Below are 18,204 nucleotides of genomic sequence, written 5' to 3'. Positions count from 1 at the left end.
GGTTATTTACCAGGGGGCCGGACCCCACTATGGGGCCTCTGCAAAACTTCCAGAGAGGCTCTAATAAGTCTTACATATATTCAAATTGATATATGTTAAAATGGTATTCATTAAATTTCGCAAAGAAAACACTAAGGCCTGGTTTAACAGACAGGTTTAAGATTAAACCAGGATTAGGCCTTAGTTCAAATAGGACATTTAATTAGCTTTTATAAAGATGCCTTAGAAAAAACATTACTGGAGTGCATCTTTTACATATTTTAAGATACATCAGTGCAAGTTCCTTTCAGTAAGAACAGCTCAATAATTCACTTTAGTCTGGGACTAGGCTTAAGCCTTGTCTGTGAAACCAGGGTAAATAAAAATGCACAATGTTTAACTGGCATCATATTTTATTACAGTTTATTTTAATTACAACTGAAGTACCAGAAGTACATTTCAGTTTAGACAGGAGGGCCTTCGAATATTGACAAAAGGGGGCCTTGGAGTCAAAAAGGTTGAAAACCACTGTATAGAACATTCTAATATGAACAGGATAACTAAGAATCTTTAGAATTTTCACAGACATTTTAGCATAACCTAAAATTTTATTTTTATATATATATATATATATATATATTATTATTTATTATAGTTATACAAGTAAAAACACAGACATAAATAAAAGCCACCCCCTTTAATACCTGCCTTCCTCATGTAGGTCTAGTTGTTTAGTCTGTATCTACAGATGAGAGGCACTAACGTAAAATACAGAGAAAGTGAACATCTTCTGTATTACTTCTCCCTCTGGTGGACAATACATTATAGCGCACCTACGATCAAAGTGATGCTCTGTTCACCTGCCATTAACACCACACACATTCAAATAATTGTTACTTTTATTAAACTTTTATTTTATGAAATCTACCAGTTCATAAACACCATTAAACTTAATTAGTATGTCCAACGACATACTTTCCTGTGATTGTTAACATGTTAGTATATTATTGTGAATTTGCATTTGTCATTTGTCGATTATGCTTTAAATGCAAGTAAACTTGCATACTGCAAGTTCAAACATAACCCGGTCAACAAGCAAGAAAGAACCAAATATTTACCATACCAAGAGTGATGGCAATTTGACAACAGAACACTATTAAATGTACCACTCTTATGAGTTTGTAAACAAACTCCTCACAGTTACCGAGTTGCTAAACTAGTTGGATACTGCACGTTGCATGTGTGTCCTGAGTGTGTTAGGGAGCTCAGTCCAGTGACCGCAATAATCCGGAACAGATACAATCACAGTGTCTGATGTGTTGGATGTTGATGGTTGCCTCTGTCATGATGGATGTTGCCATGGTGATGTGGATACGTGTGGAGACAGGGATGCTCAATTCCTTCATTCTGCAACTGTTCCTGTTTGTGGAGACCATGCAGCTTCTGCAACAGCTCAGCAATGAAGGCCTGAACACACACACACAGCTTAATCTAGCTGTACACACTTAAAGTCATTGTGCTTAAGCATGTAAATGTTTTTTTTTTTTTTTTTTTTGTTAGAAAAAATAATAATTTATGTAGAACCCAGAAAAAAGAAAAGAAAAAAAAGACCTGATTACATATTTTTTTAATTGCTTACACACAATTTCTATAAACTACACAAGACAACACCCTCTCTCCCTCCAAAACAATAGTGGATTTAACATACAAATTTTACGTCTACTGTTAAAATGTATTTTTTTTAATGTAAACTTCTCCCTAGTTTAAATAGTTGTCAGTTCAAAAATAATTTATAATATTTTTTTTAAAGAATTAAAAGAGCAGTTTCATGTCTATCCTTGTATTGTTCAACTGGTTGAGGTTTAAATGGGATTTAGAAAGTAATTATTAATAAGTAATGCAATACTTTTTATAGAGAGTAATTAGTACAGCAATCCAATTACACTGTTGACGATGCAATTAGTAGCTAAAAGTATTAATTACTTTTTAGAGCAACTTACCCAACATTGAAGACAACTTTCTGTAAAACTTTATAAATACTTAAGATAAAGTGTTCCTATTATCTTAAAAACGGGTCAGTGCAAAATACTGGTTTATCATAATCTAGTGGTCTGTTAAGAAATTAGAGAATATTAAACAAAACTAAACAATACCTATTATAAATGTACCTACTGGTTCTCAGAGGCGGACAGAGTACACAGCTTCATTACTTGAGTAAAAGTATAGATACCCCTTGCTAAATTTTACACAAGTACAAGTAAAAATACTAGTCAGATGTCTACTTAAAAGTACTAAAGTACTTGTTTTTAAAAGTACTTGAGTATCAAGAGTACAAGAGTACTCAAACACTTGAAGCGAACACTTGAAGCGAAAACTATCATTAACTTGTTCAGAAAATTGAAATTTGGTGCGTTGAAGTCATCTTGTATAGATCGTATTTACGAGTTGAACGCACTTGAACGCCACCACAATGTCGTAAATACCAGTGGGGAGCTCGGGATTTTCTCTAAGCTCCGATCTTTACGAGTTGGGGGCGTGTCAGTGAGAAACATGGCGGAATACACAATACGTAATGGTATTTAGCTGTGATATTGTCAGGCTTTTCTATTAACAGCTCAGTTAGCTAATTGCCAACACAGAATATGATAGTATTATAATATAACAATGCAACATGTAACGATGTGTTGGCAGTGGCTTTATAAATTAATTAAAAACATAAAAATACAAAGTACACCTGATGCACATTTCTTTGTTCTTCATTTTCTAGAACAAGAGTTTAAGAACCTTACTGTATTTTTGTGTAATTAATTAAGAGAAAGTACTCCGCCATTTTGCTCCGACGAAAGTAACTTGAACGCACATGCCGTTATAAGCACGACTTCCCACCTCGTACGTACGAACTTCCCAGGAGAACTTGAACGCACCAATAGTCTGGCGAGGTGGGGCCACGGGTTGGCACATTCCCGGGATGGACCTGTTGCGTCTTCATCCATTGTTTTGTCCATGGTTTCGTCTCTTATCTAAATCTGACCATGGAGTTGACTTTGGCGGAAAGCTGAAAGTGATTGCTGATAGGCTGTCCCAATCAGTGGCGCCTGCACAATCCAAGCAATCACGTTTGAGAGGGAACCAACAAATTGAGGGTTTCCGAGATTTTTCTTTTTTCCTTTTTTTTTTAGAAGAAGTAACAGGTACTCACGGTTATGGATAGAAATGTAGTGGAGTAAAGAGTATAATATTTGCCTCTCAAATGTACTTGAGTAAAGTCATGAGTACTCCCCAAAAATGATACTCGAGTAAAGTACAGATCCCTGAAAATTGTACTTAAGTACTGTACTCAAGTAAATGTACTCCGTTACTGTCCGGCTCTGCTGGTTCTTCTGCAGACTGTATGTGTACCAGTCAGCAGTTTCTATGTTTACTCTTTTAAGCTTCACAATCTTAAACAATCAAATTGCCCTGGTGTGAGTGTGTGTGTGATCTCGACTGATTCTCCATGATGTGTCAGCATTTCAACACTAGCTTACCCCAGAGACACACAATCTTCAGCACATATACACACACAGTAACAAACATGTACACACACACACACTAATCAAAAGGCTGAGAGTGTACATTGTTAAAGAGCCCCGATGAAAGAATGGCTTTGTGCTAACAGAGAGCAATAGGGGCAAAGGGAAAGAGAGAACAAATCAGTCATTGACAGTGATCATTGTGAGAAACGCGTGGAAGGGAGTGTCAGCCACTGCAGTGTCCCTCAGAGAGAGCGGGAGAGAGCAGGAAAGAGGGATGAAGAGGAAAAGTAACAGAGGATGAGAAAAAGTCCATAGAGGGGTAATGAGGATGAGTAGACAAAAAAACTGAAAAGAAACGAGAAAAATGTTAGGATAGAAAGGATGATGACAAAGACAAGGATTTACAGATGGATGGATTGATGAAAGTACCTCAGTGTTCCTAGTGCAGGTTTGCAGAAGAACCTGTAAAACAAAATGAAAACAAATGAATAATTTCTAATCTTTAAAAAAAATAACAACAAACCAAATGCAACTCAATTAAATGAGCCTACAAGTCAGTAATACTTATATTAACAACTGTGTAAACTAACATGCACTTGTGTGCAACCAGTGGAGAATATAAAGCCTTAAATGGTTATATATTGTGTAGAGCATTCAGACAAATGAGTCTATAAAGTTCTCATTTCTGAGAAAAATGGGGAGTCCCTGCAAATACTTAGGTCAAGGGACATGGTATAAAAGCTCTGGCATCCACTCACCATCTTCATCTAAAATTAAAATGGCAGACAGACCTCAAGGTCAATGGTCTTATCTGTTACATGTTATTTTCATGTGAGATACAAACTTTAAAATTTGAAGAATTAAAAAGAGCCATATTTTGAAAGAAAAAAAAAAGAAGAAAAAAAAAGCAAATTGTTAATTGTTATTTGAGCACTAGTGTATTGGGGCGGGGGAACATATTAAGAAATGCTTACTGATGTATTTTCTTCTCTAGAGGGTCATTTTATTTACCTGACATTTGTAAGAGATTTTCCCAGTGCGCAAAAAAATATTTTTCTCTAGCTTGCTTCCTAATCTAATTGTCTAATAAACCTGGCTTTGTATATTATGAATATTACGGTCTCTTTAACAAATTGCTTGTGTTCCTCTTTTATAAGTTGCTTTTAAAAGCGTCTGCTAAATTCATAAATGTAAATATTGCTAGAAATACAAGCACAGGATGTGGTGTGAGTGAGAGAGGAGGATTATGGAACCTGTAGTTTGTGTGTTCGCTCTTCATCACTTGAGAGATCCAACAAATCATCAATGTTCACTTCCTCTGGCATGTCCTCCAACATAAACACACACACAAAAAAAAACAATTAGGAAGTGTGCTAAAAGCATTAACTGTTCCAGAAATACATTAAAGAAAATACACAGGTATGAGAATTTAAAAATAAAACACTGCAGAAAGTAGTAGGCCTACTATGAGAAGCTAAAAACATATAGGCATAGGACAAACTGTAAATCTGACATTGTAGACATGAAGTCCAATGTAAGACATGTAGCTCCAACAATTACAGCATATTGAACCAATTATGGCTGCAACCTCATTTGTTTATTCCACTTCACATCTCCACTGCCTATTATATCTTATTGTTCCTCAACTTTTCAGCAGCCTACAGTTTCAGTATCTCAGTCTCAATATTCCATAATCTCAGTGGGAAACTTTTGCGTACACATAAGCAAAAGAACAAATCAAGATAACAGATCACATAACACAACTCCCGAGAGACATCTCTGTCGTCTCTTACTGTGGGACAGCGTCTCACAACACACACAGCTTATGTTTAAACTTCCTGCCTGTTGCTGCCGCAGACGGGTTCTCAGGGGTGCCCATGTAAGGTAGCGATAAAACCAAGTGATCCCTCTCTGTAATTGAGGGACATTAACAAAAGGATGTTGTATATAAACTTGAGACTCACAGAACAATGTCTCCTCTCACACCATTTAAAGGTGTATGAGGAGATAATTGCCAAATGCAATTGGGAAAATGCAAATACGGACAGATAAAACAGAACTGTGTTGTCAACATAATGAAAATGAAAATATTTAAATGCAGAAGCAGCCTTTCATTGAGTGGTGTAAAATATTTCAGAATTATTTATTCAAATGCATAGTGTCTCATTCTTATTATTTTGGTGCTTCTTCTGTCTACAGGCACTTTTTAAAACCAAAATGACCAAACATTCATGAAAGATGATCCATGAATTCATGTTTATTTCATGTCTATACACTACTGCATTCAACTATGTAAAACTCAACACACCGGTTTACAATAAGAAACCTGAATTTAAAAGTACAAAGTAGGTGAATTATGCATTTTTTTTTAAACTGACATCGAGAGTAGTGTGTAAACGTTTGTGGTCAACTTCTTAGGGAAGGAACTGTTACACATTCAGCAGCCAAACATTTCAAAATAACGCATGAGACAGCAGAGTTTTGTAAAATGCATGTGCGGCGCCCTCGTTCATTTTTCCATCAAAATTTACTATTTTTTCCGAACTCACCAACCTGTAGTTTCGAGCGTCAACACTGCACCTGTGAGGATGAGCATGGACACTCACCTTGCCCTCGTAGAGTCTCTCAAGACCTTCATCGATCCATTTCTCCACGTCCAGTCTTTTCTGAAGCTGTTTGCGGTTGTATTTTACAGTAACGCGCGCTTGACGCTTATGCATGTTCATCCCGTGCTCTGGACTAGTATCTAAATCCGGGGAATGACCGGTATGTATCTCCTCAGTCATGTTTGCATGCGCCTGTGCTCGTCTGAGCGCGTGGACAGAAGAAGCTGGACGCTGAGTGGCGCGCGCTCTCAACTTGATTGGAGGTAACGTCAGACGCTCGTGGATTTATGGGGTAGGCTCACATTTAATGTTGTAACAGAAAAAAAATGTTTAAAAATAAATTACGTGATATTACAGTTTTTTAATTGCTTACACACAATTTCTCTAAACTACACACAAGACCACAAAACATCACACACCTCTTGCAAAAGCGAACACTTCATTCAAAACTATTTTAACTCTTCTAAAAATGGTGTTTTTGCACAGAAAGTCTGCACACAACCCATCAAATGATTAGCCATAGGGTGAATGCAGATAAAGTGGGCCGTTTCAGTTTGGTTGTACTGTACTCAATGGGTTTAAATTTTACACTTTAAGCGCATGACAGTGGTCTTCAATCAAAGAGACACTATTTCTTTAAATGATAAAATAGTTTTGGTTGATTCAATATGACACTGGTGGGTGTGGCCACACCTCAAAAGGAGGACACCCTCAGAAACCCCTTATAAGGTTGCTCACTAAATGTAAACAAATAGGCCTATTATTGTGAAATTTCCTGTTTTGTTTGTTACTACATTTAACAGGGAATAAAATGCAAAGAATAAAATGTTTAAAAATGTGTTAGTTTTCTTGTAAGGTGTATTGCTGGCCCACTTTGACTGATTCCGGCCCACTTTATCTAACACATTGAGACTGAATGTGTTAGATAAAGTGGGACAGTGGGATTCCGGTAAAGTGGGCGATCTTTAACCTTCAGTAATTATACTAAAATGTATTAAATAAATTGACATTCACTGGTTAGATGATATGTATAATCTACTTTTTAGAAAACCGAACTGAGTGTGTCATTATAAAATTCAAGTCAGATATGGAAGAAAGGAAAGAAAGAGCAGCAAATAAGTCGAGGCATTAAGTTCAATCTGTGGGGTGAAGAAAGGATGAGAAGAGCAAAATGTAGATTCAGAATATAAAGCTTTTAAATATGGACACACAAAGTTCATTTAAAGTGTTTAGAGAGAAAACAGATTTTTACTAAAAGTTTTACAATATGGTTACCATTTTAAATGTTCCTCTAATTCAATTTTTGTAAGCCTATTTGTTGTAGAGGTCATTTTATCAAATTTAATGTCAACACAACATGTTCTATCAGTTGTTTTGAATTTTGCACACGCATTGAGTATGAATTTTACTCATAGTCTAGGATATATGCTTTTGGGTTTGTTAAAGGGGTCATATAATGTCATTTTTGTACAAGCTAATATGATTTTTTAGGGTCTAAATTAAAAGTTTGTAACCTACTTTAATTAAAAATTCTCATTAGTATTGTAAGAAAACAGCTCTGTTTTCAGCACGCCGTTTCAGTGCATGTGTCTTTAAATGATAATGAGCTTTGCTCACCCCGCCCCTCTGTTCTGTGCGTACCGTTTAAAATAATAATACAAAAACCACAACGCGTTGTTCATTATAAACGTGGGATTATGAATTATATTGAGAACGTCGTACATAGAAAACATGCCATAATGTACCCTGAGTGTAAAAATAGCCACATTCATCGTGAAGCCTGCAAGCTATTTGCAAAGATTAATATAAAGGTCAATAAAACGTTACTCTCACTTGTTCTTCTGGAGGTTCAGCAGGAACACGAATAGTTGGTACTGATCCTTTTTTCTGGAGCAGCTTTTTAGCAAATACAGCTTTATACTGACCCTCGTTTGTAAAGCAGTCTCGAGTCTGGTGAAATGATTCGCGCAAACATGACAGCATTGACGTTGATCGTGGGGAATATTCCCTTCGAAAACAAATTCAGCCACTGCGTCTTCAGCTGTACGGATTTAGAAACATCATCAATATGACTGCTGTGTTCGTTATTACACCCAAGAACAGAACACCACAATCGTTAGACGCCATTCTACTCAGTGCTCCAGCTATCAACAATGAACGCGCGTCGGCGCGTGCTATGATTGACAGCTCGCTCACGAGGGCGGGTCTGTGTTTGAAACGCTGCTGTCAATCACCCATCGTGGGAGGGGCGTCGATATTGTGACGTCACAATATCGAACTGCTTGATTTGAGACAGGATGAAACATATAGATTAAAAAAAAAACACTGGATGGATTTTTATCATTTTATGATGGTTGTGTACAGGCATGGCCGCATTAACAATAGGGCTAGGCGGGGCTAAAGCCCCGGGGCCCGAGCAAGGAGGGGGCCCGTTATTGGCTGTGGAGCAGATAGACTACTACTAGCCATCTGATTGCCAAAGCCTTACCACACACCCCACAAATTAGCCCTGTTATTTAGTGGCGCTTTGCCGTATATTCCATGCATTATCATGGAATCATTATCATTAATATTATAGTGACCGTTCGCAAAGACCCGCCTCGTTTACTGTCACGCACATCATGTTCTCACTTGTGCAGTGAAAAATACATCGCGGGGTGACTACGCGCCAACATACAAGTAAAGAGAGAGCTCAGAGCAGCTTACTGTTGATATGAAACAAAGTCTCAACTTTCAAATATTGTCATTTAAGTAATTTAAACAATAGCCTACCGTTTTTCAAGTTCAAGTCCACCGAAGTTAATCTACTGACTGCTTTCTTGTCGGACAAAATTGCGTATTCGGCGTTATGATTGGTCAGGTCGCCTGTCAATCAACCCCCCGTGTGCAGCAGGGCATGCATGGTGAATTGAAACGTCACGTTTTAATTTGATATACCAATCAAATGCATTTATTCTACATTTAACTTGTGAACGACCGACCTGCTGCTGCAAGTAGGCCTATCAGATGATGGCTGCCTGCGCCTTATTAGAATATACGCATCAACCAATCAATCGCCTCCACTCTTCACTTCATTCTAGACTATTCTTAAAATTGTCTCGCATAACGCATTATCTTCGTCTTCGATTTCATACCTAAAAATGTCATCTTTAAAAAAACCATGTGCGAGTGGGGCACAAAAAAGGAATTTTTTAAAAGCTAAACAGCAGAGGAAACATGAGTTACTCAGTAAAATCCCCAAGCTATCGGGTTACTAATAAAGCTGATGATCACGGAGAAGTTGTGGAACAGCATGTGGGCCGGGGAAATGTTGGAGCAGACACAGCGTCGTCATCGACCTCACCATCACCAATATTCGGTAAGTTTGATTATTAACTTGATGGATGTATGTAACGTTATGCTATTGCTTTTTGTGTTTGATCAAACTCTATATTCGCCTAAAGGGCTGGCGATAATATCCGGTAGAAATATGTCAATTGTGCTGCGCCATCATGATGTAAGTTTATAATTTAAACGCGTTTTTAAGCATTGTGGTTTAGATACAAATTATTTAAAACTGCTCAGGCACAGTAACGTTAAGCAGCGGGAGAGAATTAATTTTGTAAATGCTCGTTTTGAGACCATGGTGAACTTGAGACGGTTTTGCACAGCGCACTTCAGTTCAGACCCTGAGGTCTTAAAGTGACAGAAGCTGCTAATAAAGCTGCTGTCGCCTTTCAATAATGTTAATCAAACATCAGAAAGAAAGTCATTTACTGCCCTTGACTGAATCACTTTTGTAAAATAAATAAGAATGAATGTTGAATTTATAGTGAAAACTATGTATTGTATATTTGATTACTTTATACAATATTATAATATTCAGTGCTTTAAGTTTTTCAAGTAGGTCGATTTCTTATGTGCCTTTGTTCTATATTATTTTTGTGATATTGAAATTGGTCACAAGAATTATGAAATTTTAGTGAATGATCAAAAATTTAAATTTTGATATGATAAAAATCTTATTAAAAGTAATATAACTTGACTGTGAAGTATATCATAGATAGATAAAATGACTCGTATAATGATATAACATTTATCTCATCGCCCACCCCTATTTGCTTTTAGCAAGCCATGTTGACAGGTTAGTGTTAATCTAACAGCTTATGTGTAAAAATGTGTTTCATGCTTATCCTGAACAGATCACCAGAAAGATGAAACATCGACTTCATCTGCTGCTGGAGATAATGAGACTGAGCAAGGAGATACTGTTTCGGTTGAGGTTGATGCAAATATTAATGAACTGAGACAGCCTTCTGCAGATCAACCTGAGATCAGCGTTGCATCGGCTTCCTCTCCTACCCTGCACGCCGTTGATATCCCAGCATACACAAGCACTGATCCTGGAACTTGGGGAGAGATCAATGACGAGGTTTGGGCGTACTGGGCTGATAGAGGACCACAGCTTTGTCAAAATATGACTGCTGATTTCTCTGCATCAGAACAACAATATAAAAATCAAAAGAGAAGATTTTCAAAGTCTTTTTAATCACAGACTAGTGAATGGTGAAAATGTCAGACGAGATTGGCTGCTCTATTCCCCATCTAAGGGAGCCGTGTATTGTTTTGTGTGCCGGCTGTTTGGTGTAAATGACAAGAACGCCCATTCAAAATTTGGATGTGCTGATGGCTTTAACGATTGGAAGCATGCAAATGAACGGATTGTCGAGCACGAGGGATCTGAGTCGCATCGCAAATGCATGCTTGTGTGGATTTCAAGAACTGCAGAGCAGGGTAAAATTGACAATGAATTGAAACGGCAGTATGAAACAGAGAGCCAGTACTGGTCAGAGGTTCTTAAAAGAGTAGTTGCTGTTATTAAATTTATATCTGAGCGAGGACTTGCTTTCAGAGGAGACAACCAGCAATTTGGATCACCCCAGAATGGAAACTACTTGGGTTGCCTTGAACTAATCAGTCAATTTGATCCATTTCTTAGAGAGCATATTGCACGATTTGGCAATGCAGGCAAGGGGACTCCTTCATATCTTTCTTCTACTGTGTGTGAGGAGTTAATTGATTTGATGGGTGACAAGCTGCTCTCTGTAATCCTGGATAAAATCAGGATGGCCAAATATTTTTCGATAATCGTTGACTCCACCCCAGACAATTCACATTCAGACCAGCTCACTTTTATTGTCCGATATGTATCTGAAGAAGGAAACACAGAGGAGCGTTTTCTTAAGTTTCTACCCATAAGCAGTCACACTGGTGAGTCACTGTTCAATTCAGTTATATCAGTTCTGACGGAGATTAACATAAACACAGAGAATTGCCGTGGACAGTGCTTTGACAACGCCAGTAATATGTCTGGTGCTTATAAAGGTGTGCAATCTCGCATACGTGAAGTCAACCCGTTAGCTGAATGGGTTCCCTGTGCGGCACATACTCTGAACTTAGTTGGGGTAAATGTTGTAAACTGTTGTCTTGAGACTGAGGAGTTTTTCTCATTTGTACAGTCTCTTTTTAACTTCTGCTCAAAATCCACCTGGAGGTGGCAGATTGTAACGTCCAACCTTGAAGAAAATGAGAAGGGCCGTGTTCAAACTCTGAAATCCTTGTCAAACACAAGGTGGAGTGCGCATGCACAAGCAACGAGCACCCTTTGTCTAAATTATGACAACATTTTCCAGTCCCTTCAAACAATAGCAGAAGATGATCATCAAAACCTGACCACTCGCAATGAGGCCACATCTCTCTCTAGGCAGATGGAGAAGCTTGAAGTTGCCATTCTGTGCAGTGTGTGGAACACAGTGCTGCAGCGTGTTCAAAAAACAAGCACACAACTTCAAATGGTTGCCCTTGACCTGTCTAATGCTGTTGCTCTGGTGGGTTCATTGAGAGATTTTATTGCAGATCTCCGTGATCAGTTTGAGAGGTTTGAGTCAACAGCCAAAAACATGCCATCATGTGTATCTCAGACATACAAAAGTGATATACAAAGGGAGAGACGACGTAAAAAGCAACCAGATGAGTCATCTGTGGCAGATTCACAGAGTACAATGTCAGGAAGTTTCAAGTTTGTGTGTTTAATGTCATAATTGACAAACTTGTGGCTGAGCTTGATCAGCGCTACAAATCATACAAAGATCTTGAGCAAAGTTTTGGATTTCTGAGCAACATGCATACAATCACCTCTGAAGAACTACATTCTAATGCTATGTGTCTTCAGAAGAAATACCACACGGATTTGCAAGACGATTTCCCTGATGAAATTGCTCAATTCAAGGACTTTGCCAAAAATGAGAAAAACAAAAGTGCCGTAGCCTTGCTTCAGTTCCTGAGGAAGAAAAACCTGCAGTCTGTGTTCCCTAATATGGACATAGCTCTTCGTATTTTCTTGACTTTGCCTGTGACTAACGCCAGTGGAGAGCGTTCTTTTTCCAAACTGTCTTTGGTCAAAAACCATCTTCGTTCATCCATGTTACAAGAGAGACTAAACCAACTTACTTTGATGTCCCTGGAAAATGATATTCTCCGATCCCTTGACTTCAGTGACATTATCAAGGACTTCTCTTTCCGCAAAAGCAGGAAAAAAAGATTTTAAGGTAAGCTATTTTCTTAATTGTATATTGTAAAGGAATTGGCAACTGTTATTCTGAATGATTCTAAAAAAATGCGGGTTTTTTCTCTCTCTCTCTGTAGTTAGTGACCTAAAGTTGTGGGGGGGCCCTGCAGTAACTCATAGCCCCGGGGCCCAGTGAGCTCTTAATGCGGCCCTGTGTACAGGCACTGCCAACACACATTTCAGTACAATCAACTTGTAAAAGTGCATGTACCATTATATGACCCCTTTAAATATGTTGTTGAATATGTTTGTTTGATAATATGTTTTAATAAGTCATGTGTTTTTTAATTAAGATACAGGATAATTTTTGATAAATCAGGGATGGCCTACTTAAACAGACCAGCTGGACAACTTTACCTGAAAATAAATTTGTCTGGAGCGCATGATCTCAAAATGTGTATTGTGTATATATACCTTTCAAATAACACATTATATCAACTGTATTCAAATTGAAATATTACAGCTGGACCTTAAAGTTAACAAAAGTAAAAAAAGAAATAAAAATAAAAAACATCTAGGCATCTAAATTGCACGTTGAACAAAAAATGGCCCACTTTACATTCACCCTACACGCCAAACTACACACAGATGTGAAAAACGTGTCTTTTGCTTGTTCATTGTGCAGTGGAGTTTGTCATAGCACTCACATGTACATGTATTTGCACAAATACACTGTATATAGCCTACAGTATGTATGCACAATTGATTAACTTTACAGTTATTGAATTGAATTGAATCAACTCTGAACTGACTTGAGCTGAATAATGACACTTGGCTAAGTTGGCTTGTTAGAGCTGCTTTACATCAGAATTTGTTAATGTGAAGCTGCATTGAAACAAGTTGTATTGTATGAAGCATAATAGAAATAAAGGTGACTTAACTTGTATGTATATTCAGTACAGAATAAACAGAAATGCAAAAATGAGTTGTTTCTCAAAACATTGAGTTTTGATTTCTAAGTGATCAAATTAGTTATATTTACAATATTAACAGAAATGCACCGGGGCAAAAATCATTTAATTATTTTTCAAAACATTGAGTTTTGATTTCTAAGTGAACAAGTTATGTTTAGTAAAGTGTTTTCACACATGATCATTGGGTAGAAGTAACTGATTGTGGCATTTGAATGGCAGTGTTTTCAAAATGAAACACAAAAGCTGTTAGTTTTGAATAATGTGTCTAATGTAGAGAACTGTTTGTTTAACAACGGTGTACAGCATGCTTGCAGTTTTGCAGACTTGGTCTGAAGATTAGTGACATGACTGAATGAGTGTCTCAAGTACCACTTGAAGTGTGTAAGCAATTAAAAAAAACTAATCCAAACATTGTAGAAAGAATAGAATTGAAGAAATTAGGTGTTTTTCTCATATAATTTACTTCATTTCATTAAAATAACAAACACATATACAAAATAAATTAACATAAAATCTTTACAAAGATAAGACAATGATTGAAAGCAAAAGTACAAAAATGCAAAATAGAAACTTAGGCGTAAACTTAGGTTTAAATTAATAGGAAACATCTGGCAAAAGAAATAAACATTCATTAGACAAACCCCATTGAAGAAAATCTGATTTTTATGTAATTTAACATAAGAACCACTGACACATATTTCCCCATATCATTCGAGGAAAAAAAACACACTGCTTAATACACAATACAAAACTGGAGCAAAATCTTCCCATTTGGTCTTAAGAATATCGTTTGATATTCCTGACTGTGTTCTGCTTGCTTTCTCTTATTTATACCTTTTTTATTATTATTAAACCTGTTGCTGGTAACATCCTGACAAATGAACAAAGGTGATACTCTCACCCTTATGCAATAAAAAAAGTTATTGTTTTCATCAGTCTCATACAGAGCCCAGAGTTTGACAAGAAAGCACCTAACTTCAATGCTCTTCAGTTTAACTTACTTCTTTCTCTTTCAATAGAGGTATTTCCTTACTTAGTTCTCTTTGTATAGAGCTATTTTTCACTTTTTTATCTTTGTATAAAGATATGAGTTCTCTTCATATAGAGTTCTGTAACCTAAGTCTGTTTCAGCTTTCAGCACTTGTGTCTGTCTTCATATGGAAACAGATTCACAGAGCCCAGCACACAGTAGTGTGAGTGTTTGTTTCTTTTAGTTTTTGGTTTACAGAGTCTTCCACCTTTACAGATGGCAAAGGTCCAATCCCTTATTCAGCTAAGACATACTTCATTCATTCATTCATTCATTCATTCGTTCATAAAAATTAAGACAAAAGCAAGTGCTACATCCAAATTCTCATCCCTGCATATGAGTTTGTGTGTCCGTGTATATGCTCATGTGTCTACATCAGTGTATGCATGTGTTTGGGCATTTACACATCTCATCTAAGCCCTCCTCCAGCACTCCACAGGAAGTCCTGCCCAGCAGGCAGTGTGTGAGAGGCCGCCAATGAGATGCGGCTCTCGGTGTTGCTGGGTTTCACCTGACTGAAGTCTCGATCATAGGGATAGTGCTGCCTGTCGAAATTATTCACTGTCTCCAAATCATTAAACACAGAATCGCACAGCTGTTGTCTGCGCAGTCTATGCCTCCTCCTCCTAATCACCACCAGTCCCACACACACTCCCAAAAACACAGCCAGCACACCTAACACACATGACACCGCCACAGCTGAAGGCGAGGTCCGCCCAACCCGGGGGGCCATCATCTCCAGACCTCCCTGCACAGGAAACTCACAGGTCGAACCCATGAACCCAGGCACACACTGACACACTGGCCCTGAGAAGTGTGTGTAGCACGTTCCCCCGTTAAGGCATGGGTTCGTGAGACAAGCGTCTGCTCGGAGGCTGCAGTTTTTACCCATAAAACCTAGAGTACAGGTGCAGGTGTAGTCGTTAATGGCGTCTTGGCAGGTTCCGGCATTTTGACATGGATAGCGGGCACAATCGTCAATGTTTGTCTCACAGCGAGGGCCGGTGAAACCAGGGCGACAGCGACACAGAGCACTAGCACCCAGATCCACACACTCACCAGCTACAACAAAAGAGAGAGGAGGTTACATAGGAGTAGGTGTAGAAGAGAGGAACTGTAACAGTAGCACATGAAAAATGTTTAGAACTATGCTCTTTTCTATACAATGAAAGTGAATGGTGACCACAACTGTCAAGTGAATTAAATGTAAAAAAAAAATCCATGCATAAAACTTCTATGTGTTCAGAAGACTTAGTGCATTTGTTATATGTAATATGTTTTTTATCTTTTTAATATGCTTTTACTTTTTGGAGCATGAAGAGGCTGTAGTTGCCATCCACTTTCATTGTATGAGCAGCATTAGCATTCTTCAAAACTTCTTCTTTTGTGTTCCACAAAAGAAAGATATCTAACATGAGGGTTAATATATGGTAAATGTGGGTGTGTTGTTCACAATTCTGTTATTGCATTTTTTTAATCAACACACAAACTCACCATTGGCACATGGTTTGTGGCTGCAGCGGTCCAGTCTTTTCTCACAGTTGGATCCGGTAAAGGCTGGGGGGCAGCGGCAGATGTAGCCACCTGTGAATTTCTCCTCACATGTCCCTCCGTTAAAGCAGGGGTCATCAGCGCACGTCATCGCAATAATCTCACAGTTCTTCCCATAGAATCCCTGAGGACATGTGCAGGAGTAATCGTTCTCCAAATCCTGCAAGGAAAAATAGGTAGCAAATCATTTCTGATCTCCACAATCAATTGATCTGAGCATATTTATTTATCCAAAATCACATTCATATAGTTTGGAAAAATTTATTTTACCGTTATTTATTTATTTAGCCTATATTAATTTAAATAAAATGTATTAACTCCAAGCTAAGTGTGTAAATGTTTGTTTTTGAACAAAAATGTAACATGCTGCATCTACTAAAATTGCATGTGACGTAAAATATAGATAGATAGACAGACAGACAGACAGACAGATAGATAGACAGATAGATAGATAGATAGATAGATAGATAGATAGATAGATAGATAGATAGATAGATAGATAGTGAGCTTAGACTTACGTTGCAACTGCCACCATTCTTGCAGGGGTTGCAGTCACACTCGTTAATCTCCAGCTCACAGTTTGTGCCCCCATATCCCGGCCGGCAGGTGCAAGTGTAGCTGCCCTGTCCAGTGTTGGTGCAGGTGGCGCCATTAGCGCAGGGTTTGTGGTTGGTGCAGTAGTTGAGGTCCTGGTTACAAAAGAGGCCTCCCCATCCCTCCTTACACACACACTGCCACGGCTGCGAGCAGGTCCCATGCAGGCATCCTGGGTAATGCACACACTCGCTGCAGGACGGCCCCTGCCATCCCAGACGACACTTACACTCTCCGGGTGACTCGCAGTAACCGTGACGCTCGCTGCAGTCCGAAGAGCAGATGGCTGTGGGGGGAGACAGAGAAGGGGGGTAAGCACACCACACACACACCACGCCCCCCGGAGAGGGCAGATGAATGGGTGTGTTAAGTGTAGGGGCCAGCAGCTGGTGAGCTGACAGAGGTAATGAACTCTTTTGTATTTTGAGCTACGGCAAGCGTGCACACACGCACACACACACACACACAGAACGACCCTCTAGCATGTATCTGTTGGGTTTCTTTGTTAGGCTGAACAAAAGAAGTGCAGAAGCTCTGAAGGAGCAGCTCAACTTCCATCAGACACACACACTAAGATATGAGAGATGAGAGGGACGTAATGCTGCTGCTCAGGTTCCAACACACACAAACCACAATAGCACATAAATACAGTGATCAAGAAAGAGATAGGACTGCTTCTTTAGGACCCAGACATACTATCCCAAATGACTGAACAGACCTCTGACCATCTGACACACACATAGGTTGTAGGCTACTCACGATCGGAGCAGTAGTCTCCCTGCCATCCCTCTTGGCACTCCCTGTTCCCGCTCTCATCGCAGGTGTAGTGTCCCAGCGTGTCGTCACGGGGACGGCAGTAATCCGAACACGCCTCGCCGTAGTAAAACTCATCACAGAAAACGTGATACGAGTAACGGAGCTCGCTCTGATCGCCGAAATGAACATCCTGAGACCAGTCTTCCCCAATCGCCAAGCGCCTTCGTGTTGCTAAACGACTGATCAGGTTGTTTTGATTCTCTGTTGGGGAAAATTCAAGGAAAATTGTAGCATGAAAAAGCAGTGAATTAGTTAATTAAATAAATAAAAAACTCTTAATTTAATAATGCATCATGTTTGTATCTTTGTATTGAATTAAATTGCTACAGAGTCTCTGAAACAAGGCCACTCACCTGTGTAATCATGATGCTCTTTGGGAGACTCTGCATTCCATGCCTCAATAATAAGAGAAAATGTCCCCTGAAAAGAACAAAAAGTTATTCAAGATCCAAGGAAAACGTTTTTCGCTCAAACTGAGAAGCTAACAATCTCTATTGTCTTTCTTTCTTTTTTCTTTTCTTTTTTTCTCTTTTTTACTTATAGGCCTATTTGTTAAATTTTCAGACTTTTGCATGGTCTTGTTTATGGTCTT

At 38.5% G+C, this 18,204-nt stretch overlaps 3 protein-coding genes across 6 annotated transcripts in view; 1 reads left to right on the top strand and 2 right to left on the bottom strand.

The window, feature by feature from the left end:
- Positions 1 to 860: 860 nt before the first annotated feature.
- Positions 861 to 6,359, bottom strand: ppp1r14aa (protein phosphatase 1, regulatory (inhibitor) subunit 14Aa). 2 transcript variants are annotated; one of them, XM_084114993.1, is made up of 4 exons: positions 6,102 to 6,359; positions 4,748 to 4,826; positions 3,924 to 3,956; positions 861 to 1,446 (listed from the first exon to the last, which is right to left on the bottom strand). In XM_084114993.1, the coding sequence occupies exons 1-4, from the start codon at positions 6,278 to 6,280 to the stop codon at positions 1,282 to 1,284; spliced, it is 456 nt and encodes a 151-aa protein (XP_083971119.1). In that variant the 5' UTR covers positions 6,281 to 6,359; the 3' UTR covers positions 861 to 1,281. The 2 variants fall into 2 exon arrangements, with proteins under 2 accessions (XP_083971119.1, XP_083971120.1); XM_084114994.1 differs by having other exon boundaries at positions 4,748 to 4,822; positions 6,101 to 6,349.
- The window catches only part of LOC311083460 (uncharacterized protein), a 26,050-nt gene continuing 14,101 nt past the window's right edge, over positions 6,256 to 18,204 (top strand). The window contains exons 1-3 of one of the 3 annotated variants that reach the window (XR_014606300.1): positions 6,489 to 9,458; positions 10,282 to 12,687; positions 12,785 to 13,759. Coding sequence is in view for 1 of the 3 variants with exons in the window: in XM_084114992.1 (XP_083971118.1) it covers positions 9,317 to 9,458; positions 10,282 to 10,628 (489 nt within the window). In the remaining 2 variants the exon portion in view is untranslated. Of the gene's footprint in view, positions 6,393 to 6,488; positions 9,459 to 10,281; positions 12,688 to 12,784; positions 13,760 to 18,204 lie in introns of those variants that run through there. The other 2 variants (XM_084114992.1, XR_014606299.1) reach the window with 2 other exon arrangements.
- Positions 14,071 to 18,204, bottom strand: part of dlb (deltaB) — a 5,005-nt gene continuing 871 nt past the window's right edge. The window contains exons 3-7 of the mRNA XM_084113259.1: positions 17,966 to 18,032; positions 17,556 to 17,813; positions 16,721 to 17,082; positions 16,146 to 16,362; positions 14,071 to 15,713 (exon numbers count right to left, since the gene is read on the bottom strand). Coding sequence (XP_083969385.1) covers positions 15,061 to 15,713; positions 16,146 to 16,362; positions 16,721 to 17,082; positions 17,556 to 17,813; positions 17,966 to 18,032 — 1,557 coding nt within the window. The 3' untranslated portion in view covers positions 14,071 to 15,060. The remainder of the gene's footprint in view (positions 15,714 to 16,145; positions 16,363 to 16,720; positions 17,083 to 17,555; positions 17,814 to 17,965; positions 18,033 to 18,204) is intronic.

This window comes from Abramis brama, assembly GCF_963993115.1.
Source record: "Abramis brama genome assembly, chromosome: 5".
In the NCBI taxonomy this organism is placed as follows: domain Eukaryota; kingdom Metazoa; phylum Chordata; class Actinopteri; order Cypriniformes; family Leuciscidae; genus Abramis; species Abramis brama.
The sequence above is the reverse complement of the archived record's forward strand: the minus strand, read 5'-3'. Positions and strand labels throughout refer to the sequence as shown.